Source organism: Mus caroli, chromosome 9 (assembly GCF_900094665.2).
Source record: "Mus caroli chromosome 9, CAROLI_EIJ_v1.1, whole genome shotgun sequence".
NCBI lineage: Eukaryota > Metazoa > Chordata > Mammalia > Rodentia > Muridae > Mus > Mus caroli.
In genome coordinates, this window is record NC_034578.1 from 70,750,640 (window position 1) to 70,769,431 (window position 18,792).

The 18,792-nt window shown below is 40.7% G+C and overlaps 1 protein-coding gene across 3 annotated transcripts in view; it reads right to left on the reverse strand.

Annotated features, from left to right (window-relative positions):
• Unc13c (unc-13 homolog C) overlaps positions 1–18,792 on the reverse strand; it is a 463,067-nt gene that overhangs the window by 184,722 nt on the left and 259,553 nt on the right. For all 3 annotated transcript variants that reach the window (XM_021171690.2, XM_029481908.1, XM_029481909.1), the window contains 2 exons: positions 18,443–18,606; positions 7,179–7,335 (listed from right to left, as the gene is read on the reverse strand). In XM_021171690.2, the coding sequence (XP_021027349.1) occupies positions 7,179–7,335; positions 18,443–18,606 (321 nt within the window). The remainder of the gene's footprint in view (positions 1–7,178; positions 7,336–18,442; positions 18,607–18,792) is intronic.

An 18,792-nucleotide genomic window follows, 5' to 3' on the forward strand; every position in this document is an offset into this window, starting at 1 on the left:
TGGGGTCGCTATGGGGGACTTTTGGGATAGCATTGGAAATGTAATTGAGGAAAATATGTAATAAAAATATTAAAAATCAAAAAAAACAAAAAAAAAAAAAAAACAAATACATGAGCCCAAGGGGGCCAATCTCATTCAAGCCACCACACTAGAATGACAAACACGTACTGTCACACTTGACATCATTTATGGCTTCCAGGATCCAACTTAAGTCCTTGTGTTTTCAAGGCAAGCACTTTACCCACTGAGCTACCTCCCCAGACCCTATCCACACATTAAAATTACAATTGTGATCTACACCACCCCAGTCTTTATTGCCCCTGGACTAGGTTATGTATGGCAGAGTCTTACTTAGCTGAACATATGAGCTTCTATCTTGTGGGTGTGACCAGAATTCTGACTGAGGCAACTCTCATATTTCTTCTCCCTAGCTTAGTTTTCAGAGCCCTTGTGAAAATTTTACATGCAAGGAAGTAAGAAACAGGGAGAAAGAAATCTGCTGGGCTTGATGTCAGAGAATCCCAAATCACAACTGAAGAAGCAGAATTAAAAGGGTTCTGTTGATTGAATTTTCAAAGGGGTTCTTTAAACAGCAGGGACAGCTTGAGACGTAATTTTGTTTACCGTATTTCTGTTTAACTAGAGGGAGATTGCCTTTGAGACCACAGAGGGGGTCTGCTATCTGCATGGCATGATCCGAGAAGTAAATAAGAGACAAGGTAATTAAAACATGTTTCTCCCAAGGGTCACAGAGCCACACTTGGAATGGCTACATTATTCAGCCCTTTAGAGTAGGTAAGGGCCGCACTTGTCTGGTAGGCAAATCATGGTAACAATAGTAGGTAGTATCATTTATCAAAATGTCAGGTTTAATTAGGCGATTAAAATACCAACACCAGTGGACAGCAAGCTATCTGAAGAGGCCTAGAGACTTTGACCTTAAGAATTCTATCACTAGTTCAATCTGACACTCATGATAGCTTTGCTAGATAATACACAAGTGTTTTGGACATGGTTATTTTTCAATAAAACTTTATTGATCAACAGCAAAATTATAATTTTATGTAATTTTAATGGATCACAAGATCATAATCTTTTGATTTTTTTAAATTACTTTTAAAGGCATAAAAAAAATCATTCTTAGCTCACTGGCCATACAAAACTAATAGGTGGGCCAGACTGGACTCATGAACAGAGGGAAGGGAAGTGGCTACCTCATGATTACACTTTAGAAAAGGTTCCCCCAGGATTCTGGAAATGGTCGGAAGAAAAGCTCCTGCTAGGAATGGGTATTGTCTCCACACAGCCTAGCTTCTTTCTCCACTTCCCATCTTGGTCACAGTGTGGCTAAGCTTTGATGCTGCTCAAGCTCTGAGACCTTCACCTGCCTCAGTACCACCTTGGAGGAGTCCTATGTGCTCAGTGATCTCAGATTTATGAGGAATGTCAGAAATAAAGAATACCAGGATATGGATTGGCAATCCCTCCATCCAGATCCATCAAAACCAACAACTCGGGAAGAAGAGAATTGTTTAAACAGAATGTTTAAGGTCTCATAATAATTTTACATAATTCAGTTTATGTTAATCATAAAAACATATTGGGGATGCCTTTGCATTTCTTATTGATTTGAGATTAATATTGATATTAATAAATGTATTGCAAAATTAACATTTCATTAATTTCTAAGTGTTTGTTGGTCCCTCACAGGAGAACAGGTGAAGCACTGACATGCCCTAGTCCATGCCGTGGGCTTCCTAAGACTCTTTCACTTGGCTTATCCTTGTATAGGATCTGTCTATATTCCTGTCCTGAAGCTTCCTCTCTTAGAGCTCAGAAACCTTGTAATTGTTCACTCTTTCTCTTGATTATGTAAATATTTTAAAAAAAATCTTTCCAGTTTTCTAATCCACATATGTTTTCCTTGGAAATCTTGGGAATCCATCATTTTGAGTTGCAACGCTCTGCGAGAGAATAACACCTGTGTCCCAGCCTCTATGAGGGAAGAGGAGCCTGTCATTGAGGCACATGGATAGGCAACATTTGTTGTCACAAAAAAACAAATTGAAAACTTAAACGTACTTTAACATGCTGGTCATATCCCATTGGCCCATTTTTTAACAGTCTCCTCAGCATCCTTTCTAATACAAGCATATGAAAATCCTCCTACATTTTATCACAATGGACTGGGGTAGAGACTAAAATCTTCTCTCTCCTCTACTGAAATAGCCTTGACTAAAATCATTATTGTCTGTTTTTCACGGGCCACTCTTTATTCTTATATCATCTCTGACATAAATTTAATAGATATTTTACCAAGTCTGAGGAAGGCCATTAAAAGAGTTAGGCATCAGGATTGTGTGGAATTAGGAATGAATCATGAAGATAAACTCCTCTAGGTTAGAATCTAAAAATCATGCCTACTCATTGATGTGAAAGACTGAAAGACTTTCTTTTTTCCTGTAAAAAACATTTCAGAGTTTTTTTTTGTCATATGAAGAAATGATCGCATAATATATAGTCAGAATCCAAAGAAGAATTTTTTTGTGTAATGAAGTGAATGAAAACATTCAGTTTCCTTTCTTGGAGTTTGTGCTGCTAATAGTATCTGTCATAAATGTTAATTTTACAACAAATTTTCTATTGAAGAATTTATATTCTTCTTCAAGAATATCCTGTAAAATCATGCAAGTGTCATGAACAAATACTAGATTGTGACTCCCTTCATAAATGATTTAGTTAAGCTGTGAAGAAACAATGATGGGGTTGGAGAGATTGCTCAGTGAGTCAGAACATTTGCTGTTTTTATAGAGGGTCTGGGTTTGGTTCCCAGAACCCATGCTGGCTGGCTCACAACCACCTGTAACTCCAGTGCTAGGAGATCTGACATCCTGACATCCTCTGCCAGCCTTGGTGGGCACTGCATTCATACACATTCACTCTCTCTCTCTCTCTCTCTCTCTCTCTCTCTCTCTCTCTCTCTTAAAAATCTTTTTAAAAAGAAATGATCTAACAATCTTTTCCAAAACACTCTTCACCTTTATTACCCTTTTGCCTCACACTCCATTTTGCTCTTGACTAGCCTTGGTTGTCACATTGCCAAACTGGGGTCATCAGCATATTTGTCCCACCCCTTATGCCCCTGTCAGTGACCAGGACTAGGGCTCACTCTCTTCTCTTTGATTATACAGCTTCCTGCAGCTTAGCGACTCAACACTAATGCTTCTGTCCCTCAGTCCAGAGACTCAACTCCAATGCTTTTGTTCTCAGAGTTCTTCTCATCAACTTCCTGTAATGAACTTAGTTTCTGTCTATCAGTTGTATAGTGTCCTGGCTACCATATTTGGAAGGAGACAGTCCTGCCCCGGCCCAGTTGACTGTGGCTAGCTTTTCTCTCAGTGCTGATGCCACTGGGCCAGTGAGGTTGGCTGGGGGGAAGATGGGGGCCATTACAGCTGGGGCACTGGTAGCCTGCAGATGCTGTGTTTCATGGTAGCTGGGCAGCATGTTCATTGATACAGGCCTAGTGACCCCTCCCCATCATTTGCCCTTTGGCTTCTTCCTTCAACTGGCCAAATTATAGAGATGCTTGTTTTCCAGTCTATTGTTACCAGCAAAATGATTTTGGAAAGACAGGACAGGACAGACAATCCCCTGTTCCTTACATTCCCGATGTTATGAAAGCTTATTGTTTCTCTTGTAAATCAGGGCCTTTGGAATTACTATGGAAGTCCTTCAGATGATATAGAAAACATGTACTTTTCTGTTAAATGCCCTTCTACCTTTTCTAAGACGGTGTCCACACCACAGCCTATGTCAGATGTATCCAATCTCTCCCCTCTGCAGCGTTCACTTTACAGTGGTCCTGCTCCACCATAAATCCTATCTCAACATATCCTGCATATTAAATATACAGTCCAAACATCCCAGTGTCTATGGAAGTCCCCCGGTGATCCAATATTAATTTTCTAACCAACTTCCTCAAGAAGTACCCATATATCACTACTCTGCAATAGATGAGCTACCTTTTGCATACTTTACAAATGATTTATTTCTAGATTATGCATATGTGTGTCTATTTGTGTTTTGTACGTTCCTGTCAATGCAGATATCTGAGGAGGCCAGAGACATTGGGTCCTCTTGGAGCTGGAGTTATAGGTGGTTTTGACCCACACCCAACATCTAGCTGGGTACAGGGAACCTGTCTTGGGTCCTCTGCTGGAGAAGCATGCTCTTTCAACTGCTGGGCCATCTCTCCCAACCCTATGCACACTTCTCAACTCATTTTCTATCTTCATTCTTCCTTGTATTTACTAAAATATCTCAGTAAGTCTGGGGTTGTTTTCCTGGTACATCTTGGACTTGGAACTTACTGTCCACTATTCCTGTCAACTTCTGGGAGGACCCAAGACCATCAATCATTCCTTATCCTCCAGTCTCCAGGCTTTTGTAAATACTGAGAAATTTTCTGTGAGACTGGCTACATCTGGAAATGACTTGTGTTTACTCCCCACTTTTCTGTGATTATCTCATTAGAGTCTAAACCTCAGAGAGTCTAAGTCAGAATGTATCTTTCTTCCATTCCATCAGCTGCTGCAGTAGCTTATAGGACTTGTCAAGTAAGCAGGAAGAACAAGTAGGCAAAGAAATGAACACGTGGGTGGGCTGGAAATGCAGGTTGGTGGTAGAACACCTGCCTAGGGTGTGTAAGACTGTGAAGAAAGCTTTCTCTTTTTGTTTTTCCTTTGTGTTTAATTCTTTTTCAAAACAGTGCTTCTCTATGTAGCCCCAGCTATACTGGAGCTATGTCTTTTATGTAGACCAGCTGGCCTCAAGCTCAGAAGTACACATGCCTCAGCCTCCTGAGCGCTGAAATTAAAGGTATGTACCACCATGCCCAGATTGAAGAAAACATTTTCAAATACATTATGTTTGGGGGGGGATTTGAAAAATCTGGGTTATACCTTTTTAAAAGGTTAAACAATTGCCTATATACACTGCCACTGGACCATGTATCTACTTTATCTGTATCTACTTAAGTCCTTGAATGACTAAGAACTTAGGGCTCCAAAGTGGAGGTGGGAGATAGTATATTTGATATGTTTGGTTTAGGAAACAGGATTATATTCCACAGTGAGGGAAAAAAAATACACAGCCACGTGCCCTTCCACCAATTAATTGAGTTGTGGTTTGATCAAACATTTCAGGTTTTTTCTGCTTCTATTCTACAAGATGTTATTTGATTTACAAAATGAGGTTTGCTATAAGCATGCTGTTATTGAGATGTGAAATGTGCCGAAGTCAATGCATTTTCTTCTCTCTGGGTCAGTGTGAAGTAAGGGAGCGTGGCATCCAATTTTCCTCCAGGTGGCTTTTATGGAGGATGTTAATCAAGTACCCACATCTTCTCAGAAGCAGAAAGGCTCGGTGTTCTGCAAGCCTGACTTGTTCTCCACAGTGCACACACCAGGCAGAATAGAAGCAGAGCCATTTCATAACACAGCATGCTTTATGTTATAGACAAAGTCCCAAGACAACAGGTTCTGTTTCCAAGGTGATGCTTTTATTGCAAAATTCTTCTTTGGTCTGAACTTTGACCATCACAGTATTTTGTTGAACTGGCTCTTTAGTTCTTTAGTCCCAGTTCCTGCAAGACATGATCTATCTAACAGTCGTAGCTGACAGTGTGTTGTTTATATTGTAGGTAAGCTAGGAAGGACAAACCTCTCATACCTCATATAATTTTAGAATCTTCATATTTTGCACATTAGATTATGGATTCTTAAATTTCAACTGATCTTTACTTCAAATTTGGGAAGAAATCTGGAGTAGGACTCATTAGCCTCACTAAGCAGGTTGAGAAACAGGTTTTGATGACAGAAGGGACTGGATAATGGCCATTATCGAACCTGTTACTCACAGCCCCTAAGTTATCCTCAGTTACCCATGATTCATTTGCTTTTTGTTTTTTAAATAGTACTTGTCTCTTCCTTGAAGAATTCACCCCAAACAATACATGCGTGTTCTTCCTCTTTGGAACCCAAGTTCACCTATAGCCTGTGTCTTTCTAAATACTGTTCTTCAGTTGTTTTTATCATAAGACACAAAACTCACATTTGATCTCTACAACAGATAGGCCAACGAAAATATCCTCCATGAACTTGACTGGAGATGCTGGGGAGACTGGAAAGGCAGGAGAAGCACTAGCTGTGGTATTTTCAATGAATTTTAATCTTCTCTGTGAAAAATAAAGGGACATTGGAATGCATGTCCAGTGGCATTACTGATCATTGAAGCTGCCTCCCATGTTCCCTGCGTATACTCCCAGAATCTACCCTGTGTCCTCCCCAGTCCTATATTGGATCCATCTTCAAAGACAGCAAGTACTGGGCATTCTACTGATTTTGTGCATGGAAGGCTCTGGAATCTGTCCTATTTCTGTCTTTGTTAATCTCATCTCTTTCAACTTCACCGAGATGACTTCATTTCCATGTCATTTCCACCTGTCCGGTGTCAGTTTTCTATCTCACGGAGACAATAAGTAACAAATAGGCCTCTGAGAATCTCTGTGTTTTTACTCGACAACACACTCCTGGTACCCTTGGGTGCTTCAGGCAGGAAGCTTTCAGTAGGTGCAGATCTTCATAGACCTAACCATGCTCTCCTTCAAGGGAGTATCCATGAAAGCAGCCACGCACAGATTAACATGGAGATACAGCTAAACATAGCGAACCACAAATCTGCAAACATGCAGCATATCCTAGAGAGTCCCAGGGCACTCTGACACAATATGTGTTTTGCTAGTGGGAAACGTCATCTCAGATGCGGAGAGTCAATCAGTGGTGAGCCTGCTGTTTGTCAAAGTTCTTTCATTAAAGCTATTTCAATCCAACCTTGAATATGGGTCATTAGACTAAGATACCCCCCAAGGAGACTCCTTGTTCCTCTGTAGTTAGATTCTAGAGCATTTTTTCCTTTGGTCAAATATCCACAACCTTTTCCCCTAGGGTACCAAATCAGACTTTTTTTTCATGTTAAGTTGTGATGATTCATTATATAGTAGACATAATTTAATGGGGTGGGTAGGAAGGAAGAGAGTCTGGGGTCCAAAGCCCCTTGAAAATCTAAGTCCCATAGACCGCTTGAAAAGTCCATGTTCCAAAAATAATCATACTTACCCCAAAGTTCGTAGCAGCAAAGCGATCAGAGGCAGAAACCTGCACATTAGTGGAGACAGTTGTATGAGCATAGAAGGCATTGATGTTCGCCAGCAGGGCGCTCATGACTGCAGGGACACCCGGGCACATGTACTTAGAAGACAGACATGAAAAGTGCCTGAAATGTTTAAAAAAGCAAGACATACAGAGCTTTGAAAATAGAAGCTAATCACCATACACCGGCCCACCTTCTCATGTTAGCATTACGTCATTCCTCAACTACGTCTATGGAAAGGAGCGAAAGCTCCTGTGGTCTCTGACTGGAAGAAAAGACACAGTCAGCCTCTTAGACATTTTGCCTTCACACCTGTGAAGTAGTGTGATTAGAAAGCGACTTCTCATGGTGTTAACGTCAGGCTCTTTGAACTGTGTGGGTGCTGTATGCTCACTGGCAAACACAGTTCCTAGAAAAGTTCAGCATTCTGGAGTACCAGCTGGGGTCACAGGATCCCCCTCACTCTCCAACCTCATCTTTAATTATTTAAGAGCCTATGGTGCTGCATTTCACCCAAATGCTCATTTGATTCTGTCTGCTCCCCACTTTTCCCTCTATTTTGCAGCAGGAGGCCCCACTTTTCATGCACACTGGCACCCCTCATTCAGCTTCACACACGACTAAAGCTGCGCTTCTGAGGTTTCCCAGGCTTGAAGGGCCTCCATCAGCCATTCTGTTTTCTAAGCACTTTGTTACAGACAGGATTCCATTAGATAAACAACAGAATTATGCCAGGCCTGAGCACAAAGGCTCTCCATTGAAACCTCCACTAAGAGAATCATTTATAATATCAAAAGCATCGAGTGCTCTGTTCTGTTTCTTCTCTCAAGGAAACCTGTCACGTGTGAACTCTCTCAAAAGATTGGCAAGCTGAAAGTGTCGCTTGTGATCAGTGTGGAAATATGATAAAATATGCACAGCAGGAAGGATCTCCATATGTAATTTGACCCCACTGGCTCAGATATTTTAGTAATTTATCCCCCATCCAGGAACCTCTGCATTCTGTGTTACTGAATGCCAAAACAGGCTGTATGTGCATAAGGGCATAGCACTTGAGTGGCATCCTACAAAGCAAGCCAGTGTCAGCCCTGAAAATTGTGGCCTTGCTTGGCTCACAGCTGGGCTGGATCCCCCCCTCCTTTTTTTTTTCACGAGATTAACTGAAAGTGGATGAAAGTTATGGTCCTTGAGAATCAGAACTGACAATGTTCTAAGAGGTATATGATGCCTATCATTTAGCCCTAGAAATGTAAATGCATTTACATTTTTAAATCACTATCTCTGAGCTTATTAAAATTAATTAATACCCACCAAGAATGCTACAAGTGAGAGGCAGTGATATGGCTGAGTGGGTAAAGGCATTAATGTCACACCTCACAAGCTTCACTCTGTCCCTGGAACCCATGTGGTGCAAGGAAAACTGAACACTTTAAATTGTCCTCTGACCTCCACACACAGGTTCTGTGGTGCACACATGAATCCCCACGCACGTTTATACACATACACACCCCACACAAAATAAATTAAAAACTGTAATTCAAAAATTTAAATATGAGTACCATAGCAATGCAATATTGAGAAATTATTTCTAGTATCTCTTACTGGACCTCACAGAATTAATAACATATCTTGAAGTCATATGGGACTTAAGGCCGCTATACTATTGTGTATTCAGCCTATTTGTTTAACTTGCTTTTAAGAGAACACTATAACAGTCAATCTTACTTGCCTTGGATTTTCCATGTAATCAAGTTTTACAACCTAAGGTAACACAAAGCTGTAATTTTAAATTATGTACTCTTCCCTGCCCCTGACTCAGAACAATACATTTGCACTATTTGCTGAAAGCTGCAAATATTGAGGTTAAGGGCAATCTTCTAAAATGAACATCTTCCATAGTGTTTTGCTATATTGGTTGATAAACAATGACATTTGTAATAGTTTGATATCTGGGACTCTTGGAGTCAGACTTAATCTGACTCCAAGTCAGATTGGAGTTCAGTTGGAGTCAGTGACTTAATCCCTTGTAAAACTGTTAAAAAAAGATTTCTGTAACGTATTCCATTCCTTCTCCATGTGATGGTTTCTGTGATGCTCAATAAGAGAGGGGAAAAAAGCCCTTTGTTAGGAACAGAAACATAAAGACATACAGAAACGTAAACAGACACAATCACATGGCACTCTTATAGTCAGACACACTTGAACACACACAGACACAGTCACACAACAGATAGACACACAGGGACAGACAGACACATATAAAAGCACAAGAACAGAGTCACAAGAGAGCTTTCAGACAAGCACAGGTTCAGACTCAAACAACAGACAGAGGACAGAAGACACAGGGAGCATGAAGTAGATAATTCTGTACTCTTGGCTAAATGATACCAAGGGAAATGCTTTTATTTCTTTCCTTAATGCGAAACTAATGCATGATTGGTGACTTGGAGTTAATCACTAATGCACTTAATCCACAAGAATACCACAAATGATATAAAAACTGTTTCGAGAAGAAATTTTAGAACTTCAAAGTAAAGTCCTCATGTTCCTCCTTGCTCCTCAAATTTTATAAAATTAAATTTGTATGCTCTAATCATAGGGTAAGAATTAAGGAATATTAAATGCCTAAATATGACAATTTGGAAGATGATAAAAGAAAAACAGACATATGTAGGAAGAAGTAGAGGCATGATATCACAAGCAATTACCAAAATAAACTTTACCAAAAGTCTGAAGCTGGAAGAGTGTCATTTGGAAATGGAGGGCACCGCAAGAGTAACCTGGTTTTTGGATTCAAAGTAAGTTACCCAGGCAGCAAAACAGCTCACTAGTTGAGCTTGCACTTGATGTATGAGCCTGATGTCCCAAGTGCAGCCCCCAGGACTCACACAGTAGAAGGGAAGAACCAATGTCTCAAGTTACCTCCATACACATGCACCCTTGTGATAGGTAAATAAAATGTAATAAAAATGGAAACAAACCCTCACAGCCAGGTTGCTTAGGCTTTAGTTCTGTTATCTGTCTCCTGTAGTGGGTCTGAGTAGATCAGAAGGTTAGAAGAGAAAAGATTAGGGTACAGGACACAGCCCCAAAGGTCCAGTCTACCAGCAGGGAAAAGAACAGTCAGGAGGGAGGGGCTTAGGCTGAGAGGCCAGGCAGAGACCAGGGAAGAATGAAGATCTTGGAGTCTGTGGAGGTTGATGCAACAAATATTTAGATATAGGTCTCAAATCAGTGAGTCAACTTGCAGAATATCACAGACCCAGGCATATAACAGATGTACAAGCAACAGTGAGACAATCACAAACCAGACACATAGTAGCATGAGCCACTGAGTAAGAACACGATCAGTATAGCCTTCAGAAGCTTAGGAAAGATGCCTTGAAATGAGGCTAGGCATTAGAAAGAAATAGCTCAGGGATGAGATGGTACAAACAAAGACACAGTGAAGACACGATTGGGTGCAGTCGACCCTCTACTGCTAGGAGAGAATTCCTGACCAGCTTGTCTGTTGGTTTATGTGGAGCTCTGTACTGTATGTTAGGCCAACTACATCTTCATTGGTCAGAGGACTTTATCAAATAAAACTTGAATTCTCACAAAGTAGATGTAAGTTAAAAAGTCATTTGCCAGAAACTATAATTCTTCTACACAAAAAAGAAGCAACATCATCAGATTGGTATTTTTAAGAGATTATTTTGGGTGTAAGATTTTAGGAGGATGTGTTGGAGAAAGGTGAAGGGAGTAAAGGAGTCCAATAGGAAGAAGCTATCTGAAGTTCTTACCCCTTTTCCGTGTGTGTGTGTGTGTGTGTGTGTGTGTGTGTGTGTGTGTGTGAATTATGCTGTAGTACCATGCAGATAGACTTGTTTCATTATGATATCTAGTCAAAGTGCAGGAGTGGAAGATGTCTCTTAGTACATTGACTTCACTTCCTTAGGGGCCTCTTCCTCTCTTTCTGGGGTTGCACACTGTAGATGTACATGTGTGTCTGAAGTTCTGCTGTCTTTATTGAGATCTTATGTAATACAGTGATTCCCTACACCCAGACATGGACCAATGTTTGGTTTTTGGTTTTGTTTTTGTTTTTTTTTTTCCCTAATGAAAACAAGGCAACAGGAGCTGGAGGCATTTACAGAGTTACAGGGGACAAGGCAAGTGCTCAGTTTCCTTGACAGGACAATTGATCAAGACATCAATCACTTTATGAGCATTTGGCCATGGTAGGTGGTGGTAATGTTTTAATGCTGTGATGACGACCACACTCCATCATCGCTCTGCTGAGAGCACTGCTTTAAATCATCCAGAACATTAGGCAGAAATTCATCTCAAAGCACTGACAGAAATATCTAATTCTCTGATTAATACTGGAATGAGGCAATTCTGGGGTCTGATGGGCACTAGCTAAAGAGGCACAGGAGTCATTCTCCAATCTTCCAGAAGGCTCTAAAAAGATCAGAAAGGAACTCAAATCCTACCAGCCCCAGAAAGCATGAGTACCAACCAATGACTTCAGATACCAAGGACCAACTTTCCCTAACTTCAGGCCAGCTGACTGGACTAAGAAATATTCAGTGATGGACTGTGTCTTACCTCTTAAGTATGACCTGGCCACCAGGAAGGGGGATGACATGTCTGATGCTGCTCACTGTATGTCTCTGTAGCAGAGAGTTGGGCCTAGCTATTTCCCAGCAGGGCTGTCCATCAGACTCTACTCCATGGTAACTGTCTCCAGAGGCAGGAATGCCTTTTCTCATTTACCACACATACTCCCTCTATACACATCAAAGAGGATTCAACTCCTAAAGTGCAGTACAGTTGTGCAATAGGGGATGGGCAATAGGCTGTGAAACTCATTAGAGGAAAGGGTGAGAGAAGGCTGGGAAAAGGCAGACTCCAGAGATGAAGTCTGATATTTTATGTATTACTTTTAGCACGATAAAGTTCTCAGGTTGTGGGTGGTGGGAGCTAAACCCAGGTCCTTGGCAAGAGCAGGCAGTGTTTTTACCCACTGAGCCAGTTTTCTAGCCACACCAAACTCAGAGCTGAGTAGAAGCAAGAGCCATTCCTACTCTGGAGTTCTAATGGCTGTGGCCTAAATCTGTCCTCTATGAGGAGAGATATTTCTATGAGGAAATTGTTCCTTTGAGTTGACAGTGTAAGGAGGTCAGTTCTTTGAGGGGTGCTAAGATAGAGATTGGCATTATCATGATTGACCCAATAGTAGCTTTTAAAACAGTGTCCTAGAGAGATCCTGCCACACTGAACATGTTGAGTACACAGCAAGAAGACAGTCTTCCATGAACAGGAAAATGCTCCTCACAAGACAACATTGACCTTGGATTTCACTGTCTTATTAACTTATGGTAAATAAACCCCCATTGTTTATAAGCCATCAGTTTATGGCATTTTGTTATAGTCACATTCATAGGCTAAAGGCATCCTGCCTAAGTCCTTACACCTACATGCATAGGGAACATCTGCTGAACAGATGAATTATGCATTCTAGAATTCTGGGTCCAGATCTGGACCTAGGTTTCTTATTCACTGCTGTGCCCTCCGTTCCTGCAACAGTTCACCCATCTTGCATACCCCAAAGAAAAGGTTGGACATCAGTAAAGAAGTCAGTTGCCCAACATTCTCCTTAGAAGGCATGTGAGTGGCTTTATTAGCTGAAATAAACCTGGTTTAAGACAATCTCTCAATAGTTTTGGTCTACAGATGAATTTTTGCTAACGGGACTGAGGCACAAGTCATTAGAGTCACAGCAAGAGGCTATGACCCAAAGCTTTTTCTCAGTTGGCATCACAGAGGAAGACCCTAGCTTAGCAGGATCCCACATTCCAAGCACAGCTTTGGCTTTCTTTTACAATGAATTAAAAACTCATTAACGAGTTAAGTATGTAACCAATTATGTAAATTTATGTAAATTTAAATTGTGTAAATTTGAATTATGTGAACTGGGGCATTGTCTCAGGTGGTAAAGTGCCTGATGGATAAGGATCTGAGTTCATAGCTTTAAGTCAGGTGGGACAGCACACATCTGTAATGCCGGAAATGGGGAGGCTGAGAAGGCTGATTGCCTGGGCTCATTGGCCACCAGTGTAGACAATAGGCAACTCTAGTTTCAGAGAGAAACTTTGTCCTAAAATATATGGTAGACAGTGACAGAGGAAGACACCTAGCAGGGACCATTGGCCTCCACATATATGCATACAGACATGAACATACATATATACATGGACTAATACATACACTACACATACCAATCATTTCAATCATTTCCTACAATGAAATTCCATTTATGTTCTTAGAGGTATTAGAACATTATAAGGAAAAAAACTGTACACTTATACAAGTGAGAAATGCCAAGGCACACTATAGTGATGTAAATAGTTTGTATGTCTGACCCCAGGAAGCAATCCACATGGTGGAATGTGCTCCTTAGAGAGTGGGAACAAAATTTGCTCTCACTGTTGAAAGTTGGAAAGGCCCTTCTGTTGTGGATTGATGGCTGTACTTTCCACATGGGCACGGAGTCTGCATGTACCTGATTGTTTGCTTGTTCCGATAGGAGAAATGTAGTCTCTGTCCCCATGAATGTTCCAGAGCAAAGGGTACAGCTTTATTTAACAGACAGGATGACAAACTGTCCCTGATAAAACATAGCCTGTGGTAAGGGGGAGTGTATTTATAGTCAGCAAGATGTAGGATACAGGACTGGCAAGCTGAGTCTTAAAGCTCAGGTCATTTCCCAGCAGAGCAGAGTCTACTTTCTCTGTCTTCTGAGAACTGCTCAAGAGAAAAAAAATTTTTTTTTTTTTCGAGACAGGGTTTCTCTATAGTCCTGGCTGTCCTGGCACTCACTTTGTAGACCAGGCTGGCCTCGAACTCAGAAATCCGCCTGCCTCTGCCTCCCGAGTGCTGGGATTAAAGGCGTGCGCCACCACGCCCGGCCAAGAGAAAAATTTAATGACACACTCAGAGTCTAACACCCAGTTCCTCTTACTTACCCATCAAGTCTAACCTCAAAAGAAACACGAATGCACCTGCGAGAAATCAATCGGTCTCCACAGAAGCAATAGAGCAATGTGGCTAAGAATACAGCCCAAAAGTATCAACAGAAACTTCTAGGAAAAGTCAGAAGAATTAAGCCATTTTGTCCTTTTTCAAACGTGTGTGTGTGTGTGTGTGTACTATGCCAATAGGATATGCCTTGTTTAAACCACAGCAGCTCAACTTTGTGATTTTTAAACTTTCTTAAAAAGTTATGTATTTTCTATGTATGTGTATTTTGCCTGCATGTATGTATATGCTCTGTGTGTACGGAGGCCAGAAGACAGTGGCAGATCCCCTGGAAGTAGAGTTGTAGACAGTTGTGAGCCATCATGTGGTGCTGAGAACTGGACCCAGGTCCTCTGGAGAAGTGCCAACACTTTTAACCTTTTGAACCCCAACTTTGTAAGTTTTAAATATTCAGAGGACAGAATCTAAAATGAGGGTGAAAAATGTTCTTCTGTGTGCTTGTTTGCTTGCTTGGTCATCATGATTTGTTGGTTTATCTTCTGACATGTTATTTATGTATTTGGTTTTTTTTTTTTGTCTTCACCAAAGTTTTCAAAACAATAGAGAAATACCAATTCACTATTTCATACATGTAATTGTGAAGATAACTATATCCATAAACTGTCCTTCTCTAGTTGAGTTTTTTTTAATTTAATTTTATTTTGTCAGCAATCTATTGGAAATTAACTTCCATTTCTGCTACAAAAATATCATTTTGGAAGCATGGGTAAACTACCTCTGAAAAGTATTTTTAACCCTCAATAACATGTGTCAGCATCTGAAAGTTTATTTTCAATTATAAAGGATCAGTGTGGTATGCACCGAATTTCAACACAACTTACAGAGTGATGGAGTCACAGACATCAATTTCATGAAATTCAACCTTTCTCCTTTATTTGCTTTTGGCAATTGAAGATCTCCAACACCCAGAGATAGGTCAGGAGAAAGTGAGGCTCAAAAATAATGACGGTAGGAACCTCTACTTCTGGTTCCCTCTATTGCAAATATGTATTGAGTTTCTAGTGTGCATTCAGAACTTCCAATCCAGTGAAGTAAAAGTGGTGATTCAAGATTTCCATCTGCACCACTTTATTTAGAATCCAAGTCAGATCTAAGCTGCTCACTGTACTATATTTCTTAAATATAAGTATAGTTTTTAACTGTGCTGACATATTGACATATAATTAGAGGCCTGTATCTGTCTATAAAACCAATTAATTTCTAGCACCAATCACACAGATCAGTAATATGGGCAAGCAAAGAGTCTGTACTTTAGGAATTATTAGATTGTTTCAAGCAATACATTTCTTTCTTCTGGCATGGTAATGGCAAATTTTGTATTGCCAAAGCAAAATCTGTCCTGGAAAATATTAATGAGGAAAAGTGTGCAGTAGGCATCATCTCCTCCCATATATATATATATAGCCTTTAAATGAGCTGGAAAAAGGCTTAGTCAGTAAAGGCACTGGCTGACAAAGTCAATAATCCAAGTTTGATTCCCAAGACCACATGGTGGAAGGAGAGAGCTACTCCAGCAAGTTGTCCTCTGACCTCACTACATTTGCTATAGTCTGTAGCCCTCCAGTCAACTCTGAACAGAGAAAGTCTGCATAGGAGCTGGGAGAGATGCTTAGTGCTTAGGAGCAATCACTGTTCTTGCCGAGGAGCTGAGTTCAGTTCTCAGCACCCATATGGTACACACATACACAAAAAAATTAAAAAAACAAACACAAAAACCAAAAAAGATTTAAATACCATGGCATAGGGTAAATCAAATGTCAAAGTTACTGACTCTCTTACAGCTGCCGGAGCGCAGAATAGATCACCTTGACAGTGAGTCTCTGCTGCAAGATGTGGGCAGGAGAAGTGGGTGGCTATCAGTCAAAGAGATAAAACCTGAGTTTCTAGATTGTGGAGGAAGTCTTCATTTTCTGACCTCTGTGATTTCTTGTATGTCTAAAAGTGTGATCATTATTATTGAGCACCAGGGCATTTTATAAATTGAAAAGAAATAGCATTTATCAATGTGTATGTTCATGTAAATGTATGTAGGTGTCCATGCATGTAGAGGCCAAAGTTAGATGTTTGGTATGTCCTACAATCCCCCTCCACTTTAGTTTTTGAGACAGGGTTTTTCACTAAACCAGAACTCTCAAGTTGACTAGACTGGTTGGCCACTGAGTCCCAGACATTGTCTTGTCTCTACGTTTCCTGCACTAGGGTTACAGCTGCTATACAGAGCTACAATGCCTACTAGATCTTTAATATGGATGCTGGGGATTTGAAGTCAGGCACCTATGCTTGTGCACCAATTCTTTAGCCACTAGGTCATCTTCCCAGCCTCAATATTTCAGTATTTTAAACATGTATTTGATCTTAAATAGCTCTATTCTAGAACCATGACTGGTGATTGAATGCTATGAATGAATATTTGATGAAGGCCATTGATTTGGCATCAAATTACATACTGAGGTTAGTTTTGTTAACTTAAACTAACCTAGGATCACCTGAAAAGAGAGTTTCAGGAAGGTTCTGTAGGCAGTGGGCTTGGTCTATAGAAAACTGTTTTAATTTAACTGATGTGAAAAGACCTAACCCACTCTGAGTGGCGCCATACTCTAGGCAGGAGTTCCTGAATTATGTAAGACTGGAGGGATCAAGCTGTGCAGAATCAAGTGAGCACACATGCTTCCATTCTGTCTCCGCTCTTAACTGTGGCTGTGACCTGTCACCTTAAACTCTGGCTGCCTTGACTTTCTTGTAGGACAGAAATCTGAATGTGTGAGCTAGTTTAGCTAAACTAAACCCTTTCTCCCTTAAGCTGCTTTCTTATCAGAGCATTTTATCTCAACAACAGAAATGAAGTTAGGAGAAAATTGATCATTTCTATAAATAGAATTGGTTGATTATCCAGGGCCTCATCCATTTATTTTACCTGAGAATATGACCTTGGTGCTAATATTTGCAGTTACATTAGCATATGGCTAAAAACACTGTACTATTATACGTAATACGTAGATAATAAACTAAACACACAAACACAGAGGAGGCAGGAAACTATCCACCGTGGAGAATAAGAGGTCCAATTCTAAGTCCTAGTGATATACCTGTTAAGGTCAGGTGTCTCTGTAAACTGACTCATTATCCCAGTCATGCAGTAGTGGGGTCTCTCAAAACTCAAAAACAAATATCTTTGCTTTATTCATAACAGCAATAGTATACACATCAAAGGAAGAACTCAGGATTTTCTTTTTTCCTTTTCTTTTTTTCATTAGACATTTTTATTAACATTTCAAATGTTATCCCCTTTCCTGGTTTCCCCTTTGAAAATTCCCTATCCTTTCTCCCCTCCCCCTGCTCACCAACCCACCCACTCCTGCTTACTGGCATCCCTTTATACTGGGGCATAGAACCCAGGCTTTTCTAAGAGGCTACAATGGCTCCTTATGTGTCAGATGTTAACAACTGGGTAACCATAATAGTGAGATGGCAAGGCTTTGCTTTCCTCAGATACCAAAAGGATGTTCACACCTTACATCAGACTGTTGGGCCCTATTCTCAGAATATCTGAGTCAGTGGGTCACAGGTGGGAATTTCTAAATCTCCCATGCTACTGATGCTGGTGAAGAGTTCCCCTTCCCAATGTGGAACAGAGGCAGGAGGGTAGTAATGCTGAGTTCTCTGATCCTTAGTATCTTACTGCTGCACTTGGCAACATGCACATTGTAAAGGAATCATTTTTGACGGATTTCATTTGGGCTAGAAGAATTGAGATGAGGTCCAGAAAAATGGCCACCGGGTAAGAGTGTTTTCGAACAGGCTTGACATCCTGAGTTTGAATTCCAGAACCCCATACAGTGCAAGGAGAGAACAGACTCCTACAACTTTCACTTTGACCTCCACAGACAAACTATGGAAAGTATATGCATGCACTCGTGCACACACACAAACACACACACACGAGAGAGAGAGAGAGAGAGAGAGAGAGAGAGAGACAGAGACAGAGACAGAGACAGAGACAGACAGAGAGAGAGACAGAGAGAGAGAAGATAGAGAGAATAAATAAATGTAAAAAAAACCCCAAAGAATTGAGATAAAGGCTCCTTTTCTTCCCATTAGATGGAAACTGAGATCTATGACCACCCCAGCATCCTACAGTACTTACGTCATAGCTTGATAAATGGACTCAACCCCATAACGCATGGCAAATTCATCCACTATTTCCTGAGACGCATCATCAAAGAAAACCTTCCAGGCTTCATCGCCTTTGACCTCTGGTATTTTTACACTGCCATTAGACTTCACTTCCGTCAGGTAATGGAACAGGTTCTGAAAGCAAACAGTTTGCAGTTGCTCAGAGGCTCCTCAGGACAGGGTAGGAATATTTAACTATGCTTTTCTATAGAATACCCTTGTGTTACCATCATGTCTACACTGCCAGCCTCTGAAGGCAACAGGAATATGTCAGATTGTACTAAACTGAATTTGTTATGGGAAATCTGCCTTTGCTTCGGT